At 44.4% G+C, this 26,322-nt stretch overlaps 1 protein-coding gene across 1 annotated transcript in view; it reads right to left on the minus strand.

The window, feature by feature from the left end:
- Positions 1–26,322, minus strand: part of GRIN3A (glutamate ionotropic receptor NMDA type subunit 3A) — a 104,965-nt gene that overhangs the window by 10,415 nt on the left and 68,228 nt on the right. The window contains exons 4-6 of the mRNA XM_083481386.1: positions 19,595–19,740; positions 18,685–18,800; positions 11,264–11,415 (exon numbers count right to left, since the gene is read on the minus strand). Of these exons, the coding sequence (XP_083337512.1) occupies positions 11,264–11,415; positions 18,685–18,800; positions 19,595–19,740 (414 nt within the window). The remainder of the gene's footprint in view (positions 1–11,263; positions 11,416–18,684; positions 18,801–19,594; positions 19,741–26,322) is intronic.

Genomic DNA, 26,322 nt, shown 5'->3' on the forward strand with positions numbered 1-26,322 from the left:
GAGAACTGAGCCGCCCATTGAACAGTCAGCAAAGTCCGACTCCAACGAAAGACTCAGCAAGACACTTTGTGATAGAAATGGGAAGTAGGGCCAGCTGAGGAGTTGCCAACAGTAGACATTTTGGCCTAGACATTTGCAAATTGCTTTGCAAAAATGTGTCTGTTAGGAAAAAAACCAGGGCAAAATGCTGGTGAATTTTCAGGGTGTGTATGTGTGTGAATCTGTGGGATGTCACACATAGAAAGCAGTCAAGTGCAACATTCCTAGAGTGGACATGAAAGGGGATGTTTGCTCCAACCAATCAGAGCTTCCTGTGTCCTCCTGAGCTGGGACAAACTTTCTCTGCATGTGACGAGAGGGGGGCGTGACCTTGCCTGCTCAGGTAACAAAAAGGCAAGACACACTTCCTTCTTTTGGACTTCTTTTGGACTCTTTCCCATCTTGTTTTCATCGTGAGAAGCAGTGACTGCCTGTGGGGTAGTTCCACATGTATATACTTTGTAACCTAAGTCTGCCTTCAGGGATCCATCTGTGAACTGAATGGGTGAGTAAACTTTTTTTATAATACTTTGCACAAGATTGTGTCGTGTCTGTTCTTTTTAAGGGGGAGAAAAGGGGATTACCAGGAATCCTATATTTAGAAGCTTAAACAAGCTTGCAACAAGTTAACTGTTGTGCGTTTAAAGGGGAATGTTAAAACTCTGCTAAGTTATAGAACTTGCTGGTGCAAGCTAGGAAGGATATTATAAAACAATATATCCTCTCCAGCCTCCGTGAACATTCCAACAGAATAATAGAGTGGTGTGAAAATGTAGAGAACTAATATAGGAAAAACGAGAAAGCAAGAGAAACTGAAATTGATAGATTTGCCCATCCCTACCACAAACGTTGTGCAAAAAAAGCAGGGTGAAGGCACAATAAACAGGTCCTCTAGCCACAACCCCTGTGTTGTGGGAGGCATCTAGATTTTCCTTGACCTGTGCTCTACCCATAAGAGTGTCATTTCCTAATAAAACTTAAATCGATCAAGCAGCTAATACATGATTAGGTGAAGCAGGCAATCAGCTCTGCCCAAGGAAAACAGCACCTTTCCCCCACAGAACAAGTTCAACTGTTTGTTTAAAAAAAAATATGTATGGGAAAGCAAAATCTAGAAATCAATTCACAGAATACTTCATCTGGGAATAAAGTGAAAATGCATTGTGTGTCTAAAAATGGGTTATAGCACCACAGAGGTAGCAGTGAAAGCACAAAGATGGATATTTTGCCGTTTAAAAGGGTCATCACAATCAATATTTCACTTACAGATATGAGCAGGGTTGTGCCATTATTCTTTGCTGACACGTCCTTGTAGACCAGCCAAAAAATTCATTTAAAGAAGAAGAAGAAGAAGAAGAAAGATGCAAGGGGGAAACTGTATGGAACCTTGCACTGGTTATTACAAATATCCAGGTTCCCTTTGTAGCAAGGGAGAATATCCTCTTTGCCATTCTTTCAGCCCAGAGAGATTTGCAGTGGAGCTAGCAGAAATGCAGAGAATAGGCTGAGGGGATTGTTATGAGGCTTAGGCGGCAGTCCTGTGCCCACTTACCTGGGCGTAAGCCTCACTGAAATCAATGGGATTTACATCCAAGTAGACGTGTATAAGGGACATGTATGAGGGACGCGGGTAGCGGGAAGCCTATTTCCAGACCCCTTTGTAGGCTTTGCGCTTAGAAACCTAGTGGGGAGACCAAGATCCACTGGACTGTTAATGCTGTGAGCCCTTCAATCTTATACTCAGCCTAAATACAGTGGTACCTCGGGTTAAGAACTAAATTCGTTCTGAAGGTCCGTTCTTAACCTGAAACTGTTCTTAACCTGAGGTACTACTTTAGCTATGGGGTCTCCCATTGCCGCTGCAGAAAATTTCTGTTCTCACCCTGAAGCATAGTTCTTAACCCAGGGTACTATTTCTGGTCTCTAGTGACCTTTCTTGTAAGGAAATCAAACCTGAGCTATGCACTGGAATCCTTGAAATCTCTCACCACCTGGAGCAGGCTTCCTCAAACTTGGCCCTCCAGATGTTTTAGGCCTACAACTTCCATGACCCCTAGCTAGCAGGACCAGTGGTCAGGGATGATTGGAAATGTAGTCTCAAAACATCTTGAGGAAGTCTAGCCAGGAGACTGGGGAGCATATAGCAAAGGTAAACAAGCCAATCCTAACATTTCCTTAAAAGTATTTACTGCTGAGACTAGACAATACATTTACTATACAGTGGTACCTCAGGTTACATACGCTTCAGGTTACAGACTCCACTAACCCAGGAACCTCAGGTAAGAACTTTGCTTCAGGATGAGAACAGAAATCGTGCTCTGGCAGCGCAGCGGCAGCAGGAGGCCCCATTAGCTAAAGTGGTGCTTCAGGTTAAGAATAGTTTCAGGTTAAGAATGGACCTCCGGAACGAATTAAGTACTTAACCCAAGGTACCACTGTATGATCATCATCATATATATATATATGAATAGTATTGCAGATTCAAGTGGTAGCAAGAATAGCACTATCACACAAATGTGTGTGTTGTGTAACTGTGACTCTTCCATCTTATTTCCTCCTTTGCTAGGCCTCTGGGACCGGACATGCACACACAGCTTTTGCTTGGCAAGTGTAAAGAAGGATGCAGCCTTGAGCTCGACAGATAAACTCAATATCCTGCCTTTTGCCTGCACAGATATCTCAGATGTAAGCGACGGTTATCTAATCTGCAGAAGGATTTTTCAGCTAGGGCTATCTTCTGCTTTAACAGTTCACATCTCCTCTAGTATAAACTTAACATTTTTTTGTTGTTACATGGAATCACAGAATCGTTCAATTGTAGTGTTCCAAGGAACCGTGAGGATCATCTAGCCAACCCCCTGTGATGGAGGAATCTTTCACCCAACGTGAGGCTCAAACCCACAACCCTGAGATTAAGAGACTCATGCTCTACTGAGACAGCAAGGCTGGGAGAATATTTGAAGCCACTTCACCTCATGTTCCAGGGCCCATGTTCAATGGCCAAGATCTTCTGTTTTAAAAGGCTCATCACTTAGCAGGAGCGAGAGAATCACAGAATCATAGAATCATAGAGTTGGAATAGACCACAAGGGCCATCGAGTCCAACCCCCTGCCAAGCAGGAAACACCATCAGAGCACTCCTGACATATGGTTGTCAAGCCTCTGCTTAAAGACCTCCAAAGAAGGAGACTCCACCACACTCCTTGGCAGCAAATTCCACTGTCGAACAGCTCTTACTGTCAGGAAGTTCTTCCTAATGTTTAGGTGGAATCTTCTTTCTTGTAGTTTGGATCCATTGCTCTGTGTCCGCTTCTCTGGAGCAGCAGAAAACAACCTTTCTCCCTCCTCTATATGACATCCTTTTATATATTTGAACATGGCTATCATATCACCCCTTAACCTCCTCTTCTCCAGGCTAAACATGCCCAGCTCCCTTAGCCATTCCTCATAAGGCATCATTTCCAGGCCTTTGACCATTTTGGTTGCCCTCCTCTGGACATGTTCCAGTTTGTCAGTGTCCTTGCAAAATGCTGAGAGCGAGTTGTTGTCAAGCTTCTGCCTGAAACAATGGACAGCCTTGGCCAGTATATAATTCTAGGCTAAATGGATCAATGGTGTGACTCAGTAGAAACTCCCCAAACAGCTAATTTTTTGATGAGCCAATATATTGTGTTGGTACTTTATAAACAGTAGAAGAAAAAACACCATTCATGCTAGTTCAGTTTACAGTGGTACCTTGGGTTACATACGCTTCAGGATACATACTCTTCAGGTTACACACTCTGCTAACCTAGAAATAGTGCTTCAGGTTAAGAACTTTGCTTCAGGATGAGAACAGAAATCGTGCTCTGGCGGCGCGGCGGCAGCAGGAGGCCCCATTAGCTAAAGTGGTGCTTCAGGTTAAGAACAGTTTCAGGTTAAGTATGGACCTCTGGAACAAATTAAGTACTTAACCCGAGGTACCACTGTATTCTCTTTCTGCTGCCCATGCAGAAGGATGAGATTTCGCTTCTGAGATTAGAAAAAAGTTGTCCAGATAGTTTCCAACTGATGCTTTGTAACTGAAGAGCTCAGCGGGGAGGTGTTTTTTGTTAGGATCCTGACTGGGGAGGGGAGGGGAGGGGAGGGTGAAGCCTCCCCCACCCCCGGTGTGTTGCTGCCCTGATGAAAATTGGTATTAAGTTTTTTAAAAACCCTGATATAGTTGTTAACAAAGCATTTCGCAGCGCATGTAGTTTGATGCTCTATGGCAGAGGTGTCTAATCTGTGGTCCTCCAGGACTTGTTGGGACTACAACTCCCATCATCCCTGATTTTTAACCAGGCTGGCTGGAACTCCAGCATCATCTTGGAGCCACCTCTGCTGTACAGACCAAAAGGATTCTGAAATCCTCCAGAATCAAAGATCACAATTCGTGTAATTATGGTTACATTTAAAAAATACATGGAGGGCTGCAAAGCATGATTCTTAAGCAAGCAAGCAAAATGCATGCAGTCCTTTACTTAAATTTAGAAACACAAAGATTGCTTTTCAGCATTCCTAATAGGCAATTTTGTGCAATGCCTCAAAGGCTCAACTAGATGTCTCTCTTCCAGTACGGATTAACTTCAGCTTTTGAGTGTCATTACACATTTACTCCATTGTGGTTTAACTTTTAATTCAATAGGAGGCTTCTAAATAAATGCCATTACATTTTTTTTCACTGCAGGAGTTGCCAAGAAGTGTTGCCCCCCCCATTTAAACAACAACAACTTGACAGACTTTTCTTTCTGACCTTTTAGCTCCTTACCGGGGAGAAAAAGGGAAGAAGAAGAAGAAAGTTATATCCTTTTTGCATTTCGCAGGCCAGCTTTTTCCTGGCAAAGGTACTGTTTCCTCTGTAAGTACCTTGATGCTAATGGACGGCAATTGCCTGTTGTTCCTTTTAATACAATTTCATCCAAGAGGACAACATTCCAGAATATGTAAAGGATGAAGAGGCCAGAGATTATAGAGTTTGCTGGGTGCAGGTGTGCTGCCTTGAAAACTGGCATCCCCCCAATAACATTTTATTTTGGATGACACTGTGGTTGGAGAATGTGGAGTGCATCTCGCTTTCAAGAAACATCTCGAGATCAGCAGGCTGTCGGCATTAACTTGCTCTGCTTAAAGCCTACTGATTTCTACACGGCTGCTGCCATGAGTGCTGGAGGGAAGACCGCTCACTGCTGCAAGGCCCATTTCTACCTGGCCTAGGGGGCAGGGCCCACACTTACCCTGAACAGCTAAAAGAGGCTCCTGGGAGGCCACTCAGACATTGCCGGAACAACTCTTGGGTTGGGGCAACTGGCTAAAATGCTTAAAACGGTTCTAATTTTGGTTCCTCTGTTTCATTTTTGTTGGGTTGGTGTTGGTTAGCTATTTAGTTGGGGTTGGTAGTTACTTTAATTTGGGTATAACTGTAAATTGTTTACTATTATTATTATTGTTATTGATTTTTATTGATTTATTGGTTTGTTTGTTGCTTGTATAGGATATCTTGTTTTTTAATGTTTGATGTTTTGTTGTGTTTTATATGTTGTAAGCTGGCCAGAGTTTCTGGGGAAACCCAGCCAGATGGGCGGGATATAAAATAATAATAATAATAATAATAATAATAATAATAATAATAATAATAAAATTTATTATTATTACCCCATCTATTTTTCTGTGCTCTACAACATCCAGAGCTGGGGAACCACTGGCTCTCTAAATGTTGTTCGGCTCCAACTCCCATATAATCCAGCTAGCATAACTGCTAGTCAGGGATGTATTGGGGCATGTGCAAAGTGCCCATTCAACATGCCAGCGGAGTGTGGCAATGGAACAGAAAAACACCAGACAGTTCCAGGTAGAGTCAGTCCCTTTACTGATAATATAATGCAGCCTCACAGCTTATAGGTTGCATGCAGTTGTAATATACAGTGCTTCCAGCAGTACGCGGGCTGGATCTAGACACATCCAAAAAATGTTTCAGAAAAACGTATTGTAAACCTCATCATGGGAAATCACATTGCTGAAAGACAGAACATCACAGCGCCATCTGGTGTCATGGCATTATAACGCATTTAAAATGCCTTTTCTTTTTCCACAGTCTCATTGCAGTGTTCCAAGACAGACTAGGCTCTGGCCAAGGCAGTGGTAGAGCATATGCCCGCACTGCCCAGGGCAGGCGCACTCCCAAGGGGTGCAAGGCACAGAGAGTGCCCTCCCAAGCGTGGGATAGCTACTCAGGTGTATGGAGCAGTGCACATGCCCTGCAGCCAGGGGTGAAGCGAGCTACAGATGGCGTACATTTGGCATGTGGCCCGCCCACAACTTCCAAGCCTCCCCCAGCTGTGAAAACAAAGGGGGAAGGGCAGAATGCCGCTGGCAAAGTGGTACAGCTCTTCCGTTCCACCGACGACTTGGGGTTGGCTTGTGAGTCGCGGGCAGCCGGTGTTTCCAAATGTCAGCCCCCCTCAGCGAAGGCACCTGGGGCGGACCGCCCTGACTGCCCCCTTCCTCCGCCCCTTGGGTCAAGAGCAAATTTGCTTCAAACACAAGTGCATTTAAACTTTAGATTGTGCTGACTCGCTCTCAGATGCTTGCTTAACCAATTGCTGGTGCAGGACAAACACACTCAAAAATCAACCAAAACACCTAACTCAACCCTTTCTTGTCCTTTCTCCCTGCATGCGTCAACCCATATACATTAAACAGATGATGGGAGTTGGAGTGCGGCATCTTCTGCGGGACCACAGGTTCCCCACCCTTGCAACATACAATCCAGTTTTGCAAGTTTACAAGCTGTGTATATTTCAGCCTTAGAGATAAATCCTAAAGTTCCCTTCTCTTTTAAGGTGCCATTCCATCAAAAGGCAGCAGCGATTGTTCTCATGGTTCTCGCCGCACATCACCATAATCCCCAAACTGTAAAATTGCTACATTTGTATTAGCAGAGGGCATTATTTTCCTGGTGTTTTTCACCCCTTCTCTTTCACCCCACTGTCCCTTCCATTAACAGCACTGGTTACAGTGATTTGTCCTACTTTTCGCCCTGCTGAAGCACAATTATTCACTTTAGCATATGGCTTTGGATTAATGGAAGCAGCTACGTTTTGCCATGGTAACTAATATGGCTGTAGCTCAGCAGCAGAGTGCACAGACGGCAAGCGAGAGGTCTCATGTTCAACGTGACATCTCCAAGTAGGTCTGGAAAGGCTCCAGCCAAAACTCTGGAGAGCCACCGCCACTCAGCATTGCCAATGAGCTGACTTTGCACAGACCTGATGACTACTGGGCTGTGATAACGCAGAGGTGGGATTTTCCATTGCATTTTGGAACTCATTCCCTGAAATATGAGAGGCCCCAGCTTTTGAAGACGGAAGAAGTGCCTATTCACCTAGACCAGTGTTTCCCAAACTTGGGTCTCCAGCTGTTTTTGGACTACAGTTCCCATTATCCCGAACCACTGGTCCTGATAGCTAGGGATGATGGGAGTTGCAGTCCAAAAACAGCTAGAGAGGCCTAAGTTTTGGAAACACTGACCTAGAAATTTCTAAGGTTTCTCATCCCGAATCGCCTGTTTTCAATTGCTCTACAGTGGTACCTCGGGTTAAGAACTTACCGGTAATTCGTTCTGGAGGTCAGTTCTTAACCTGAAACTGTTCTTAACCTGAGGTACCACTTTAGCTAATGGGGCCTCCCACTGCCGCCGCACGATTTCTGTTCTCATCTGGAAGCAAAGTTCTTAACCTGAGGTACAATTTCTGGGTTAGCGGAGTCTGTAACCTGAAGCGTATGTAACCTGAAGCGTCTGTAACCTGAAGCGTCTGTAACCCGAGGTACCACTGTATTGTCTTAATGCTGCTACTTTAATGTGCATCTTAATAGTGGATGCTTATATTTCAATGTTTGCACAACTTCTTATACTTTGTCGACCATGTGGCTGCTTTGCTTACACAAACCCCACAGCAGCATGCGTTCACAGCCACTGAAAAGTGTCACCCAGACCACTGTGTGGCTGTATGTTGAAAAGAATCAGTAGAGTAAATCTTTGGCATTTGACTGGCTTACATTGGTCCTCTGTATTCATCCTGCTGCAGCTTCCAAAACCACCTGGGTGTGTCAGGGATTGGCTGGATGAGGAGGAGTGGTGGAAGCTGCCCAACCAAGAGCCCCCTCAGGGAAAGCACAGAGGGAGAGAATTTGGATCCTGGCTCCTGGTGGTGAGAAACTGGCCACAACCCAGAGGAGGGGAGGAGCTGGGAGGTGATGGAGGCTGAAAGCTTGAAGGATGACAAAGAGGAAACAGGTAGGTGCCCCAGTATAGGACAGGGACAGGAATCAGACTTGGCAGCTCCACCACAGAGCCACCTGGACAGATTCTGTGCTGACAGCCTGCAAGTCCCTGCTCCCCACCCCGCTCCCAGAACAAGGCATGTTAATGACCAGAGAGCCAAGCAGAAACAAAGAGGGTCCCTTGGGGCTCACCATTGACAGAGGGAGGGGCCTGACACAGAGGGCTAAGGAGTGAAGGGGGAGCTACAAGCCAGTCCAGGCAACTGCTTCATTAAGACAGGAGCAACCCTTAGAAGTCTCCTTGTATTCTCTGTTCTGCTTCCTTTATAAATAAACTAACTCTAAGTTAGCCGGTGTTTCACTGACTTTCTCTGATCTGCAAATGACCTGTTCTCCTTGTCGGCTCCCTGACAATGGGTCAGTACATCGTACATCATACAGTGGCATCTCGGTTTAAGAACAGCCCTGTTTATGAACTATTCAGTTTACAAACTGAAGTAGTGTCCCGGTTTGCGAACTTTACCTCAGTCTAAGAATGGAAGCCGAACGGTGGAAGGGCACCAGCAGCAGGAGGCCTCATTCGGGAAAGCGTGCCTCGGTTTAAAAACAGTTTTGGTTTAAGAATGGATTAAGTTTGTAAACCGAGGTACTACTGTATTAGCATTTTACCAAAGTGCTGCTCAGAGGCTTGTCGTATTATTTCTCTCTCCACCACTTCTAATAGTCATTGTTATTCAGACCCCCAAACACCTCTATTCACTCTGTTTTGCTCCCTTGACACCTTTTAACCCCCCCTGCAATTTCTGTATCTTTTGTTTTGTTTTATTCTCTAATTCTCAAGAAGCACACATGGTTTGCTTTTCGCCCAGGGCAAAGAGAGCAATTGCTGCCCATTTCTGGTCAGTACTTAGAGGGAGCCACCGTCGAACCTTGGTGCATCGAGGTTTGGGATTTAGCAATACTGGAAAAGCTGATTCAAGAAGGCCTGATTGCTTAAGGGGCAAATTCAACATGACAAGGTTTCACAATACACGGTTTTCTTTTATTAAATTTCCAACAGGACAGAAGGAGTTCAGAAAAAGTTCCTTTGCAGTACACATTTCTGTGGAGCGGGTAATGGACATGTATTGTTGCTCTGGTGGATACCTTGACAGGTTAACAGAACATCTATACAAGAAGCATTTGGCCTGGGGTAAAGGCCAGGAGAAATATAATTGTTAGATGGTTGCGTCTCTCCCCACTTTACTTTGTATTACAGTGGTGCCTCGCAAGACGAAATTAATTCGTTCCGCAAGTTTTTTCTTCTTGCGAGTTTTTCATCTTGCGAAGCACGGTTTCCCATAGGAATGCATTGAAAATCAATTAATGCGTTCCTAGGGAAACTGCTTGCCAGGCTGGCGGTGCGGAGAAGGGCTTTTCTCCACACCGCAAGCCTTCAGGACAGGTACGGGAACAGAGTGGAAGGCGCGCAGCGCTTTCCCTCTGTTCCCGGGGCTTGCGGTGGGAGGAGGGTTTTTCCTCCCCACCGCCAACATTCAGAACAGCATTCTGAATGTTGGCGGTGGGAAGGAAAACCCTCCTCCCACCCCAAGTCTTCAGGAAAGCCATCCGATGCCCGGCAGCGGGAGGAGACGTTCCCCCCCTGCCCGGCATCAGAGCTTCGTTCCGATGCCCGGCGGCGGGAGGAGGTCCGAGGACAGTGGGGAAGGCGCGCTGTGCTTCCCCGCTGTCCCGGAGATTTCCCTATGGGCTGTCGTCTTGCGAAGCAGAGCCCATAGGGAAATTTGTTTCGCGAAGCGCCTCCAAAACGGAAAACCCTTTCGTCTAGCGGGTTTTCCGTCTTGCGAGGCGTTCGTCTTGCGGGGTACCACTGTATTTTATTTCCTTCTAAGGAAAAGGAAAACCTTTTTTTAAAAGTAAGAAACACACCACATGATCACATTGCAGCCGCCTTTGCATGCTAATCCCACACACTTCTTGGAATAACTCTGCAAACAGCACTCTTTACATCAACCAGAGGCTTAAGAAGCCACTCGGGTGCCTGGGGCGGTGCGCCCAGGGGTGGGGTGAGCTGCCCATAGGAGCAGGGTGAGGGCGGGGTGAGCCACCCATAGGGGTGGGGTGCACCGTGGGGTCTCTGGAGTCTGCCTGCCTCCTCCCACTCAGCTGCCCTACTATGGGGGGGGGGCAGTGGGCGGACCGTTTGGGCAGCATGGAGCCTGCACATATCCAAGTCACTGCATCTCTGTCAGGATTCACAGAATGCTGTGTGAGATAGTAAATCTGCAGTCTTGAGTTTGCTAGCTGATGCAACTGGCTGATGCAATCAGCCTGCAATACTTTCTATGGAAGTGCTGGGTCAAAATGACTCAGCAGTAATGTACTGACAGTTGATTGGCTGCCCTCGGTTTAAAAGGGAAACCTGTCCAGTGGTAAAGGTGTGGTGTAGAGGAGTGTGGTCAGAGAGAGAGAGTTAGATGTCTTCTTATTTGCCTTAAGGTGCAGCCAGGTACTCTGTTTGACTGTATGAACTGCTCGTGTATTATAGCCTGTAGATATTTGTATGTATAGCTCACAATAAATACACTGCACTGAAGAACCTGGAACTCTGAGCATTTCTGCTAAAGTGCTGCAGAGAATTCGCAACAGTCTCTCCTAGGAGAGACATGTGGCTTGGGCGTGTTGCAGGTCCCGCGGTGAGTGCCGTCCGGCATTTTGTCACCCCCTTCAGCGGTGACACCTGGGGCGGATTGCACCCACCACACACCCCTTCCTCCACCCCTGACATCAACACCAATAATCTTTTAAACCCCCTCTTGCTGTACGCCATGTACTGAGTATGTGTGCGTACATGTAAGTAAGCATCTGAGCAGAGAGAAAAATGAGGATGCTGTCGGTTGGGTAACTACGAAATGTCTCTTACCTCTGTCACAGCAAAGCTTCTTTTCCCACACGGTACAACCTTGTACCACTTGTCATGCAAGACATCCATGAAGCCGTGGGACTTATACTGGCTTATCAGTTCAGAAATATTTGAGGTTAGTGGAGAGTTTGGAGGAAGGCCAATACCATACCCTATGGAATGACAAAACGCAATGCAATTAGAGAGGCGCAAACTTGGAAGACAACTCACGAGGTCACCCTTGCCCATTGTTTTGCCACGATGACCAAAATAATAATACCCACATTTTCCTGAGTACTCGTCAGCTTGCTTACATATTCCATGAACAGTGGATGTTGCCAGCTGGATGTACAAACTGAATTAGGATTAATCCAATTTAAAATTCAGTGTCTATCCAAGGGTCTCCTGAGAACAATTGATTGGCTGCACAGCTGAATGTGGGTTGCTGTTTTTCTTATAACGAAGCAAAGGTTCCTCTCCCTCCCCCAGATCATTAATTAAGGCTTTATTTGTCTATTAGTATCTTCATTTTGGCAATAAAAGTCCAATAACAGATGCTGGTTAGCCAATCATCATACCTTCAAAATGTCAACAAATTTGCTTCCCCCACTTTCTCACACCAGCTGTGGGTGGAGGGGGGAAAGCATAACTTATTTGTCCTTCCTGATACACTCCAAACAGATAATATGCAAGGGATATTAACCCTAACCCTAACCTACCTTGTAGAAAGAAGGTAAAGTACCCCCCCCCCGGGTTCCACGGAATAAAGTGTTCAAATATAAATGTTAACAAATATATGCATATGTATTTACTCAGTTCCCTGGAAAGCCATAATAATAATAATAATAATAATAATAATAATAATAATAATAATTTATTATTTATACCCCACCCATCTGGCGGGTTTCCCCAGCCACTCTGGGCAGCTTCCAATAAAACACTAAAACACAATAACCTATTAAACATTAAAAGCTTCCCTAAACATGTGGTGCTTGGGATATAGTTTCGTGACTGGCAAACAATCAACAAAATTCTATACCCCCCCCCCCCCAATCGTGGACTGGTTCTAAACACACTATAATTCTATTATGCGAAATAGGTCGCTTGAAGATGAAATGTCTCCACTCTTGTATGAGGGATTTCCACCCTCATTTGCTTTGTTCAATTTTGTTGTTCCTTGTCAACCGGCCAAAATCAAGGATCTCTCTGTGAGCCACAAGAATAAGTGATAGCTATTGGCAAATGTGGAGGCTTTTCAAGGTCACATAAGTAATAATGAGGTAACCCAAACGGGGAGCTCATCAGAACCGCAAGATTGAAGCTATTTCCACCAGAGCAGTCACAATCTCCTCTAGTACTACTTCAGATTGTGTTGTGATTTGCAGACAATACATCTGTTATTGTGCACACGTGTGAATGTGTGCGTGCATGTACACCCACACACCATGTGGATTCTTTGTCCCCCACCCCCCCTGTGTATACACATAAGTTCATTTGTCTCTTCATCTACTGACAAGCTGGATACAGACAAGGAAAATGCTGTCATAATGACTGATGGGGGTGTTTGCAGAGGGTTCGTATAATGCAGAGGTGGCTAACTCCCAAGAGACTGCGATCTACTCACAGAGTTAAAAGCTGACAGTGATCAACCCCATTTTGGGGGGTTCAGGTCAACGTTGTTGAGCTTTTTTTAGGGGATCGAAGGTTCTTGAGCTTCTTGGGGGGGAGCTAGTGATCTACCACTGATCTACCACAGATGTCCGGTGATCTACTTGTACATCACGATCTACCTGTTGGACGTGTCTGGTATAATGCATAGCAAACCTCTGGTTCCTTTGCATCTAGAGACATTTTGAACCTCGGATCCCAGTCAGCGTGGGTTGGGTTCCCCCCACTCCACCACAGCCCCAAAGTATAGCACTTTACTTTTCCCTCAGATGGAAATGATAACTGTTTACATATCTTGGAACAGAGGCAACGGCTTGCGCCAATGATTGGGGCAGCGTTGCATGTGTGACTTGCGACATCGCATCACGATGGTTGGGAGGAGGCAGGAGCACAGCTGAACACAGTGCCAGAAGCTCCTCTTCTCTGGTGCTCGGCCTCCTCCTCTTGCCATTGGGGGGTCGCCACCCCACCAAAATATATTGGGGGGCAATTGAGCCCAGCCCTTAGGAGATGGCACCCTTGTCTTGCAGAAGGTAATGGGGAGTACTTGGAATGGAAGCTTGACCAGCTCTTTCTCTCATCAGAAACCAGCCATTGTGAATCATGGCTGCTTCCATCCTCTCAGCCCCAATGCGGATTCTATTCCTTGGTCACACTAAAGTGTGACAGAGTGCTGGGAACTACTGCAATGCACTCTACGTGGGACTACCTTTGAATGTGACCCGGAAACTACAACTAATCCAGAATGCGGCAGCTAGACTAGTGACTGGGAGTGGCCCCCGAGACCACATAACACTGGTCCTGAAAGGCCTACATTGGCTCCCAGTACATTTCCAGGCACAATTCAAAGTGTAGGTGCTGACCTTTAAAGCCCTAAATGGCCTCAGCTCAGTATACTTTGTTGTAAACAAAAATCTGCCCTTTTTCCCTTATGGGGTATCCAAGAGCCCATCTAGAGTCCTTACATAGGTTCCCTATTGGTAGGAGAAAATAACAGAGGCCAACCAGAGAATATTGAGAAGCAAAGCAGCTAGTAAGCCTAATCTTTATTGATCTGTTGCAACAGGGTCCTCACTCACCACACACCGGAGGGAGGAGGAACCCAGAACAATGGCGCCCAAGGCAAAGGAGCGTCTCCACTCCTATCGTTCAGCCTGGACACTGAGGTTCAGCTCCGAGGGCCTTCTGCCGGTTCCCTCACTGTGAGAAGTGAGGTTATAGGGAACCAGGCAGAGGGCCTTCTTGGTAGTGGCGCCCACCCTGTGGAACGCCCTCCCATCAGATGTCAAGGAAATAAGCAACTATCTGACTTTTAGAAGACAGCTGAAGGCAGCCCTGTTTAGGGAAGTTTTTAATATCTGGTGTTTTATTGTATTTTTAATATTTTGTTGGAAGCTCCCCAGAGTGGCTGGGGTATAAATAAATTATTATTATTATTATTATTATTATTATTATTATTATTATTATTGGAAAGTGGGGCAGAATATTGGAAACTATTTCTAGTCAGGTGTAGATCTCTTTGCATGTATGTATGTGGAGGGGGATGTTTGTGGTTTGCATTGTCATAAACTGGATGTACAATAACTATGCTACATTGCTTCCCACTAACTATGCACTGTGAGTCCTGCATTCAAATGCCAACTTGTAGCTTCAGAGATCCTTTGTATGGAGGGGTGGGGGGGGGAAAATTGGGCTGGCTGGGGTCAATGAGAGTTGTAGCCCAAAACAATGCAGGGTACCAGGTTGATGAAGGGTGGAACTGATAGGCATAGGGGTATGTTTATGTGTGTGTCTGGTAAGAAATAAAAAAAAGTACATGTATTTTGCGTGTCACAGTTAGTTTCACTGTCGCAACACCTCTAAGTGCAGGGAGAGAAGCAGCAGGTTCAGACTAGTAAAACAGAAGAAGCAAAAAGCTTTTATGCCTATTAAGTGGGTGAATTCACAAACAACTCTGCAAGTTGCCAGCGGGAGATTGCTAATTGCTTGTATAATCACCCTTTTTAGCACATGCAAATTCATGACTATTTGCGGCAGAAGAGTAGCCCACAAAGCCATGAGCACAAAGCCAAGAAGCAGCGGGAGGTCGGCAGCCCCACTGCCATGTTATACAACTAGGAAATTAGGCGACGTTGTAGTGTGTGTGTATATATATTTCTATATATATGGGTATATACACATGAAACTATATTTAGCTGGTTGAGCTGGCCTGCTCTAGGGGCTTGCCCGTTCTAATCAGCTAAACACACATAGGCGGGAGGGGAAAGTCAGGCTACCGAAAGTTTAAAGTCCAGTTCTAGAGAGGGGCAGGCAGGGAACTCAAAGAAGGCTCAGAGAAAGAGAACAGCATGTTCAGGACTTCTGCACTTGGATTTGGCGACTACAGATGCACCAGGGGAGTGAAACAATGGCCCGAAGGAGCAGAGGAAACAGACCAGTTTCAATATGCAAACCAGTTCCTGGATTGCATCTCTTTGTCACACTACAGCGTGACCAGAAGAAGAAGAGAAGAAGAGTTTGGATTTGATATCCCGCTTTATCACTACCCTAAGGAGTCTCAAAGCGGCTAACATTCTCCTTTCCCTTCCTCCCCCACAACAAACACTCTGTGAGGTGAGTGGGGCTGAGAGACTTCAGAGAAGTGTGACTAGCCCAAGGTCACCCAGCAGCTGCATGTGGAGGAGAGGGGAAGCGAACCTGGTTCACCAGATTACGAGTCCACCGCTCTTAACCACTACACCACACTCCCTGACCAAAAACCTGAATGCCGGGCAGATCTACGGTTGATTCGAGAGCTGCATTAACGTTCTATAGGCTGTCCTGCAGGCTAACAATACCCTCATTCTCTGAGTGTTGATCCTTATGTCACCAAAACACCACCATCAACAGACAAGAGGAAGGTACCAGCAGAGTGCATGGGTGAGGAATCCCAAGGTTGGCAAAAAGCAAAAAGCAAAACCCTTGGGGTTTGGGGGGGGGGACCCTTTAGGTAGGAAATTGCAGAACAGCTAAATGAGGACATGCTCCGTGGCCACAAAACACTGGATAGTTCAAATACAGAGACCCTCCAAGTGTCCCTATTTTCCAGGGACAGTTCTGGATTTTACAGAAGCCACCCTAGTTTCTGATTAGACCCCCAGAATGTCCCACTTTTCCTTAGGAGGTCCTTATTTTCATCAGAGAAATGTTGGAGGGTGTGGAGTTATGCGACCCCTGAGCCAAGGAGATATACAACCTTTTGAAGACATCAGGAGGCAGTCCTGTATAGGAAAGGTGTGTGTACACACACACACACACACACACACACACACACACACAATGTTTAATGTTTTATTATATTTTTGTATATGTTGGAAGCCACTGGGTTGAGGCAACCCAGCCAGATGGATGGGGTATAATAATAATAATAATAATAATAATAATAATAATAATAATAATAATAATAATAGCAGCAACATCCCTCTTTTCACCAGAAAAATGTTGGAGGGTATGTAACATTTCTGCTTTTATCTGTGAAAAAATGGAGGGTACGTTAGTGGTGCTGAGAGCCTGTGACTGCTGCATGCAAGCCATGAATCTAAAGGACATTTAAAACACACCCCAAGGATTCTTTGAGTTATCAAATGTGTGGTGCGTTTGCAGCCAAGGGCTGGGGGACCTTTGACTCTGCAGATGCCATCGATCTACAGCTCCTCTCATCCCTGACCACTGGCCATGCTGAATACAGCTGATAAGAGTTCCCCAGCCCTGGCTTAAGCCTTGCAATATGAGCTTTCAAGGGATTCGGTAATCTGAGACAGCAGCTACCATGTCATTATTCATCCACAGCAACGGAGAGTTTAAAATGGCTTTTCAAACTGTCAGGTTGGACCGCAGCACCGCCAAAGTCTTTAAAATGGCAGTGCTTGAGTTACAGATAGAACCACTCGACTTCTCTTGGCTTCATTTAGCACATCAAGTGGCAGAAAGTGTGCTTGGTCCAGCACAGAGGTCGATGGATGTGCAGTTTGATAGATTGTTGCAGAAAGCGGGGGACGGGAAATGGGGAAAGGGCATGAATCACGTCCAGCTTGGATCGTTCTTCCCAGGAGAGTGAAGAAGCCCAAAGTCTAACGGCTCGTATTATGGTCCATGGTGGTTATGTAACTGTTGCTGGTCCTTCAAGCCGTTCTTTTGAGTTTCCTTCATGTCAGCCTCAAGGGAGCACAGTGGTGGAAGAGGCAGAGGAAGAGAATGAGCCACTTAACTCAAAACACCCATTTGGTTGAAAAGTCAGGACGTCTGTTTGGAAGAAGTATTAGGGGAACCCAATTTAGGGTGCAGTTCTGCACCAACAGCACCAGTGAAACCAGGACTCTAAGTCATGAACTACTGGAATTTTAGCAAGTGCCTTCAGTTGCCATCTTGTACCACACATACATTTACTTGGAGTAAATCCAATTGAACTCACCAAGACTTCTGAGTAGACATGTGTTGGATTGAGCTGTTTTGTCATTTAATGCCCAAACAGACAAACCCCAAAAACCTGATTATAAAAGAAGTGAGATGTACTGGAAATGATGGAAGTGATTGATGTTGTGACAAATATCAGTGATGGTTAAGATGGCAGGCAGCCTGAAATAATCCCAGAGAGGAAAACATACAACAGCAGCACAGTCTCATGTCTATTCAGAAGTAATCCCCGTTGAGTTCAATGGAACTTACTCCCAGGTAAGTGAGTTCAGGATTTCAGCCAAGACGGCTTTGGCTTGCATCCAGTGTTAGCATAGATCCACTGAAATCCAATGTAGCACAGATCCACTGAGATTAAACAATATTTTTAAATTTGGTCCATTCAGTTCAATGGGCTGAGTATACAGCCCTTTGATTCCAGAGGCTGAATTGATGACAGCCCCAAGACTTACTGCTTTTCATGCTACATCCTGGGCTGTCGCTTATTTACTTATTTGCATTTAAAACTTTAAATGATTGCTATTCTTGTACTGTTTTCAATATTGAAATGCTTCAGTTTTTATTATTGTAAGTTGTCTGGTGGGCTTGTGTAAAAGAGAGAGAATCATAGAATTGTAGAGTTGGAAGGGACCATGAGGCTCATCTAGTCTAACTCCTTGCAATGCAGGAATATTTTGCCCAATGTGGGGATCAAACCCCCAACCCTGGGATTAAGAGTCTCATGCTCTACTGACTGTCAGGCTTCGGGGAATTGGCTTCCTCCCCTGTGGCTGTAAATGAGCCGATCAACGAAAGGGAATTCTTATCAGTTTGTTTCTTTAATAAACACAGCAAAGGACAAAAGAAAGCATCTAACCAGAATGGCGGTGCTCCCAATTAAGGTCTCTCTCCTCTCCATCCCTATTAATCCACTTCGCTCCCACATTTTGTGATCTGAGCTTGTACCCTCTGTGCTTTCTGTTCTGACACTCTCTGAGTTCTCCAGGACTGTGGGGAAGGGGGTGGATACTATCCAGAGACTATGAATCTGTTAATTCTCTCTCTCCCAGTGCTTCTTCTCCAACTGTTCCCCATTCAATATCCCCCAGCTTCTGCCTTCTGAACTATGCTCCTCTGCAAACCATTGTTCCAAATCTATACTGTCCTCCTGCTCCTGGGAAGATCCAGGATCAGGGGGAGAGGGTGGCTCCCACTATTCTTCCTAAGTGCAGCCCTCCTCTGGGGTAGCACACTGACTGAGCTACCCCAGTTAGCTGGATGTATGTATAAGTAATAAGGAATAACTGAGTGCCCATACACATTTGTAGAAAGATATTTCCTACCTTCAATAGCAAATGGTTTCCCCACTGTTAAAAGTTTGCAGTCGGCATCTATTGACACTTCATAATCCAGGAGCGCTTTGTCCATGATGAAGGCATCTAGTTTCTCTGGATCATGCCTGCAAGTCAAAGCATAAAACCACCACCACCGAGAAAAATCACTTGATAAGGAACAAGAAGCTATTCCGCTGTATTCATCTGCAGAGGCCTTATTGTTTCTGGATGGAAATTCTGGATCTATTTTAGCTAATCCTCAGGAAGCCTTTAACATAAACACTGCACAAAATCAAACAGAAATCTAATTTATAAGTCAATAAACACAAGTGCTTGATGCTGATGTCAGAACACATAGTAGTCAATCGATTTATTTATCTGATTTTTTGGTGTGTGTGTGTTTTTTTAAAAAACACACCTCTACGAATTGAAGCGAAGTTGGTTTATAAATGCTTAAAAATGCATTTTATCTAAAATATAATTTAAAAATAACCAGAGATTATTTTAAAGGAAATGGGTAATATATATTTTTTAAAAAATAATAATTAAAGATTGTCTGGAAGGATTCCCTAAATAAAAATGATTTGATGGGTCCAGAAGGCTAAAAATATATTTGCCACAACAAACCTGTAGTTAAGAATTTCAGTGGGAAATATTTAAAGGCATGTATAATTCATTACAATTGATGGAGCTTTCAAGCACTTAACTTTGACTTTGAGTTCATAGAGCATTGTACAGACTTCTCTGGTGGCTTAGCTTTGATGGTTTTTAGTAATCTCTGCCAATTTACACAGGCTAAGCATCTAGGTGGAACTGAGCCAAACGGTGGCAATTAAGTCAATCTATAGGAAACCTACCAGATCCCAAAGGTCCACCTCGAGATACAGTATCTTTATGTGAAATTGCAATGTGCACTTACTTCAGGTATTCCACTCCATCGGGAGTTGCAGGCACGTTGAATCTTTTCATGTACTCGTGCATGTCTGGAAAGCTTTGCTTGAAATAATCTTCCGCGCTGCTTTCTCGCACAGTTCCAAAGCGAAACCCTTGTGAAGGGTGGTGCAGCTAAGGAAAAACGCGGAAACATTTTTTTTTTCAAAAAAGATGAAGGAATATGTATTATGATTTCTATGTCCAGGGCAGCTGTCTACCAGCTCTATCTGGTATGCAGACTGAGACCCTACCTGCCTGCACACTGTCTCGCCAGAGTGGTGCATGATCTGCTTATCTCCCACTTCGACTATTGTAACATGCTCTATGTGGGGCTACCTTTGAAGGTGACCCAGAAACTGCAACTAATCCAGAATGCAGCAGCTAGACTGGTGACTGGGAGCGGCCACCAAAACCACATAAAACTGGTCTTGAAAGACTTACTTTGGCTCCCAGTATGTTTCTGAGCACAATTCAAAGTGTTGGTGCTGACCTTTAAAGCCCCTAAACCAGGGGTCTGCAACCTTTAAGACAAAAAGAGCCACTTGGACCCGTTTCCGAAGAAAAACAACAACCTGGGAGCTGAAAAACCGGGAAGGTGACGTCGGGATGGTGCGTGACTAATGCACGCACCACCCCCATGCGACGTCACAGCCAGTACAGCGCCCGCCACAGTGGGGAGTGTTGGGGCACACAATGCGCCTCCTCCCCTCACTAGTATCCGCCCCGGAGCCGCGGCAAAGGTGTAAAAGAGCCACATGCGGCTCCGGAGCCGCGGGTTGCAGACCCCTGCCCTAAACGGCCTCAGCCCAGTATACCTGAAGGAGCGTCTCCACCCCCATCGTTCTGCCCAGACACTGAGGTCCAGCTCTGAGGGCCTTTTGCCAGTTCCCTCACTGTGAGAAGTGATGTTACAGGGAACCAGGCAGAAGACCTTCTTGGTAGTGGCACCTGCCTTGTAGAACACCCTCCCATCAGGGAGTATAAATTATTATTATTATTATTTCATTCATGGGTGAGGAACCTCTGGCCTTTATTATGCTGTTGGACACCAACTCCCACCAGTCCTAGCTAGTTTGTCTAACCATCTGGCATGATGGGTCCTGTAGTCATAGAATCATATTATCATATAATTGTAAAGTTGGATGGGACCACTAGGGTCATCTAGTCCAACCCCCTGCAATGCAGGAAACTTTAGCCCAGCGTGGGGCTCAAACCCATAACTCTGCTATTAAGAGTCTTATGCTCTACCTACTGAGCTATGTACTTGGCCCATAAACATCTGTAGGGACCCCAGGTACCTCAACATCATTTAGTTCCTCTAGCTTCTCAGGCCTTTGAGCATCTCAGCCACATTAACAGATGAAGATCACAACTTCTGTGCTTAGGGGGTTAAGTGCTTAGAGCCAGATGTCTGTGATAATTGTCCTAGTTGTGTGATGGGCTGCACAGTCACTGTGGGTTCATTCTCCTGATCTAGGATTCCAACATCCTCCCAATTGAGAGAACTGTATGCTTATGCTTTGCTTTCCATTCTCTTCCTTGTACATTTTATTTATTTATTAACTTTATTTCTTGCCCTTCTTCCCAAAAGAGCCCAGGACTCTAAATGATAAAACAACGGAAGTATCTAAAAACAATTTCATTACAGATACATACTGTTTTGCGGAGTTTTTTAAAAATCAACCTTGGAGGTAAGTCTGTAGGCAGGCAAGCGCTTTGAAAGCTCAGTCAATACTCATAATTTAGCTATACAGATGCAAATAAAACATTTTGTGTTGTAAGGTGCATTCTACAAATGTGACACTAGACGGCGATGGTGAGCTATGGAAAAAAATCAATATATTTTTCAAAACTTTCTTTTCAAAGCATTTTCACAGCATTTTTTAAATACATGTCTAGATTCTACCTCAATCAACATATTGTTTCAACGGAGGAGCCTGATCAGAGTCAGCTTCTTTTATAGGAACAGCTGCAAACTTTGGGTGTCACCTGTCCTCTGTTCAGCAGGTAGCTGCAATACCATTCTCTGTCCATCTATGGCGGTGGCGCTAAAGTACAGCAGAGACCAGATGCTCTAGCATTTGGCAACTTTATACTGTGGCACAGACTATAAAGTATCTGAATGACAAAACACCAGTTGAAAAGAATAAAGTATTCTTTTAAAACTATATTACACCTAATTTTCCTACAGTTAACAAGAGAAAGCCATGGTCTTTAGAATGTTCAGTATCTCCCCCTCCCATTCTCTCATACAGTTCAACCAGTTTTCAGATTTTAGATACAGAAGGTGCCAATATATATGCACCCCAATATACTGCATTGTTGTATGTCCCCCCTCCCAGTGTCTTCACTTTCCTGCACACTTTCCCCCTAATATATGCAATTTTGTGAACAGGGTTTTGTTGGAGAATTGGATTGGAAAATTCAAAAAAGTGTGAACTTCAAAAGACAGCTATATTTTAGTTCGCATATTATTTCAGAAAGTGTGAATTTGATAGATTCAAAATCTCCCCCTTTCCCGAATTTTAAATCAAATTGCACATGCAAAATTCAAAACGGAATTGTGTGACTGTAAAATTTTGCAACAATATTCCATGTTTTTGAGTACCTTAGACTTGATGGAATCTCTTGATAGTGTCCTCAAGCATAAAATATGAATCTCAGCTGTCAAATGTTACAGACCATTGCACATTAAATACCAAATACCATTTCAGGCCAACTACCAAATTCAAGAAGATATGAAATACAGTTGCATACCAACATATTAATGCTTCAGTTGCAACACATAAAAAAAAAAGAATTTTATGTCAAAGTACTGAATGCAATGATCAAATATTGTAATAAAATATCAAATAGGGAAATTCAATACTTTCATATTTCAGGTACAAGCATCACTTGTTCAGCAAATGTTCAGCAAACATTTGAATATTCAGAGAATATGGTGAACTTCCAATACAAAAACTTGCAGAGGAGAATTGGAAGAATACCGGTATGTTTTGCAAGCAAATTCATTTCCACAAGAACTCTTCTCTGTGGCCAAAGTCCCTCAGGAGAAATGGAACTGATTTGGGAGACCAGGCATACTTCACTACAGAGCTACTCACATTACCTCATCTTTTCTCAATGTTTTTTTGATCATAAATAAGACAGGGAAAAGCTTGTGAGGAGAATGCTTAAGTCTCCTTCTCCTTAATGCTCAATGTCATTTAGTGCCATTTGGAAAATAGACCTGTGCCACCATCAGGCTAGTTGTGGGCCTATTTCTGTCTTTTCACTATGCTTGCGGTCATTATTACATCAAAACACCTCTGCTGCTCCTTAACTGAGTGACGTGATTCCTGAGTTTCAGATACAGTGGTATCTCGGGTTACATGCGCTTCAGGTTACAGACTCCGCTAACCCAGAAATAGTGCTTCAGGTTAAGAACTTTGCTTCAGGATGAGAACAGAAATCGTGCTCCGGCGGCACAGCAACAGCAGGAGGCCCCATTAGCTAAAGTGGTGCTTCAGGTTAAGAAAAGTTTCAGGTTAAGTATGGACCTCCGGAACAAATTAAGTACTTAACCCAAGGTACCACTGTACCTGAAGGACACTTCATGTCCAAAGTCCATTTCAGCAGCCTAATCCAGCCTCTGGCTATTGGTTTAATCCGGCCCCTGTGGCAGTTTATTTTCTGGGGTAAAATCCTAGAAAAACCCTCAACAACTTCAATCCTAAAAAAAAGCTCAACAACTTTGGTTGGCCCTCATGGCCCATCCCTTCATCAAATCTGGCCCTCTTTGAAAAAAGTTTGGACACCACATAACCACTCGCTAGTCAAAGAGCTCACAACTGTATTGTGAACAAGAGTATTTGAAAACTGAATATGCATGCCTCTCTGTAGCATAGTTATTTCCCCTCTTTATCAGTTAAGGTGTTTGTCAAATCAAAGTAACAGAATTGCCCAGCAAACCTAAAGAGAATGAAATAATATTTCCAAGACATGCACACATGCCCCATCTTGCTGACCCCTCTGCTATTCTGTTCTGCTTGTCTGCCATGACCCCGATACACACTCTCCTATTTTCCTGGGACAGTCCCGGAATTACAGAAGTGTCTGATTTGATCCCAGAATGTCCCAGTTTTCCCTTCTTCCTCCCCTCCATGTCTCAGAGAACCACTAAAAGTGGGGTATGTGGAGATGCAAAAATGTTTATATTGAAAATAAAATTCCTGCGCTAAATGAAGGAAATGGTGAAGCTGGTATATGAAGCCTTCCCTATAATTTTGAAGGATAATGTCACCAAGACACCTTAAATTCTTTAACTGCAATGCTTCACCAGCCAGCCATTTTTTAAAAAGGAAATGTGTGAAGTGTTTATTCCTTTATTGTAAATGGAGCTTTATGCTGCAAGCCTTTATATGTCTACTCAGAAGTAAGTCACACTGTATTCAATGGTGCTTGTTGTTGTTAATTAGTCATTTAGTCGTGTCCGACTCTTCGTGACCCCATGGACCAGAGCACACCAGGCTCTGGTGCTTACTCCCAGGTAACTGGGTAAAGGCTGTAAAGTCTTACACTGCTATCCTAAGCATTTTTACACAGAACTAAGTCCCACTGAGTTCATTCTCACAGTTTCTTCTTCTTCTCCCTACTACTATTACTATTATACCTTTTTCACTGGCAGGGGCCCAAATTTACAGCCAAATTTTTATTTCATTGCATTTATCTATGTAAGGTGTTGTACATGATCCCTTCCCTTACACAACCATCTTTCTTTACAACAATCCTGTGAGGTAGGATTGGCAGAGATCTTGTAATTGGATCAAGGTGACAGATTTCTATGTGTACAATACGTCTATGTGTCTGTCAAGATCTAACACAGGAGAAGCTTCCTGATGTAGAATAGAAACGCCTCTCTTTTTATTGGAGAAATGTTGGAGCGTATGAGCTAAAGGCAGCTCTGCAGCTTTAGATAACAGAAATGCATCCCAGAAATTAGCTATTTCCCCATTTAATTTGCAGTTGAGCCAAACAGAAAGTTGAATAATTGCCCCATAAACGCAGCAGGGGGGGGAAATAGCTGGCACCAATGCTTTATTGGGGGGACGTACAGCGCACTCTCTCACGCGCTTGGCAAAGGCTGCTTTCATTGCAGTCATGTGCTCACTGATTCACTCTGATTAAATCTCTCTGAACTAAAAGGCTGCAGATTCATCTCCAGCTCTGTGACACAGCCGGTCTTGCAAAAATGCAGATAGGGCGCCCAAGGCTGCTGTAAAAGTCAGCGACATTAGCACGCACGGCTGTCAGGAATGGAGGCCCGGGCTAGCCCAGAAATCACTTTTCCTAGCATCTGTAGCACAGCTCTTTCCAAGCAGTAATCCAAATGGGTCCTTACTTTAAAATTTGATCTTGTTTTTGCCTCAGGGATTTCTGAGGTCCGGTTCTTAATAGCTTTGTTGTTGCCACCTGGAACGCCATTGCACAAGGAAAGATATATGTGACAGTTTTACCACACCACTGCACCTGATGCTGTAAAAAAAATATTGTTACTGCTGTTGTGGGATGATAGAGAATTTTGGGAATGACATGTAGCCAGAGAGGCTCATGGGATGCCCATGCAGATGTGGTGATTTTTCATCACTCCAGGGCTATCTCTTGCAACCATAGAGGCTTCTTCTCAAAAGAAAGGTTTACAAGGTGTGATGCTGCTTCCACAGGGCTGTCAGGAAATTGGCTCTTGACTATGAGCGCAATTGGAAATGGGAATGATGGGCAGTGACTCTGAAAGACTCCCAAAATGGCTGAGCACCTCGCCCCCCAAGCTAAGCATGGTATTCATAATAGCTGAGATGAGCCTGTTGACAACTCTTAACGACTGTAATAGGTCTTACAGGAAAAGGCAAGGGGTGAGAAGGTGAGAAATGGCTAGTCATGTATAATGAGATAAGAATCCAATGTCTTTGTTCAAACCAGGTCTCTCCATGGTTTTAAGTTTGGTAATGAGTTGCAATTCAGCAGCTTCTCTTTCCAGTCTATTTCTGAAATTCCTTTGTAGTAAAACAGCTACATAAATCTGACATCAAGAATCACAAAACAGAGAAACCAGTAGGAGAACACTTCAATCTCCCAGGACATTCTATACAAGATCTCATTATACATGACTATCTGCCAATCTCCCATTCCCACCACCCTTCTGAGTAATACCCCTCCCCACCTTCTCACTATATAGAAGGGTCTGGCAACTTCTGTTTCAGTGTATCTGAAGAAGTGTGCATGCACACAAAAGCTCATACCAAGAACTAACTTAGTTGGTCTTTAAGGTGCTACTGGAAGGAATTTTTTTATTTTGACTATGGCAGACCAACACGGCTACCTATCTGTAACTGGAACCATGGTATTCATGTTGTAGACAAGGCTAATTCACAATGTACATTATAATATATGGTTGCCATATTTCTAGAAGTAAAATACAGGACACAAAGCTTTTTTTTGGGGGGGGGGGGCGGGTAACTCAAAGTTGTTGAGCATTTTGGGGGAAGAGCTTTGCCATAGAGTTAGTAGCTCAGAGCAGCTGAACTCAAGCCTTTTTCAGGGTGTGAGGAGGGGAAGGAAAATAATCCTTTTTGAAATCCTGGAGGGCAGCTGCAGGACCAGGGCCAGATTTAGGTTTGATGAGGCCCTAAGCTACTGAAGGTCATGGGGCCCTTTATATGTCCAGCTGTCCTTTGT

Source organism: Podarcis liolepis, assembly GCF_965112155.1.
Source record: "Podarcis liolepis genome assembly, chromosome: 17".
NCBI classification, from domain to species: domain Eukaryota; kingdom Metazoa; phylum Chordata; class Lepidosauria; order Squamata; family Lacertidae; genus Podarcis; species Podarcis liolepis.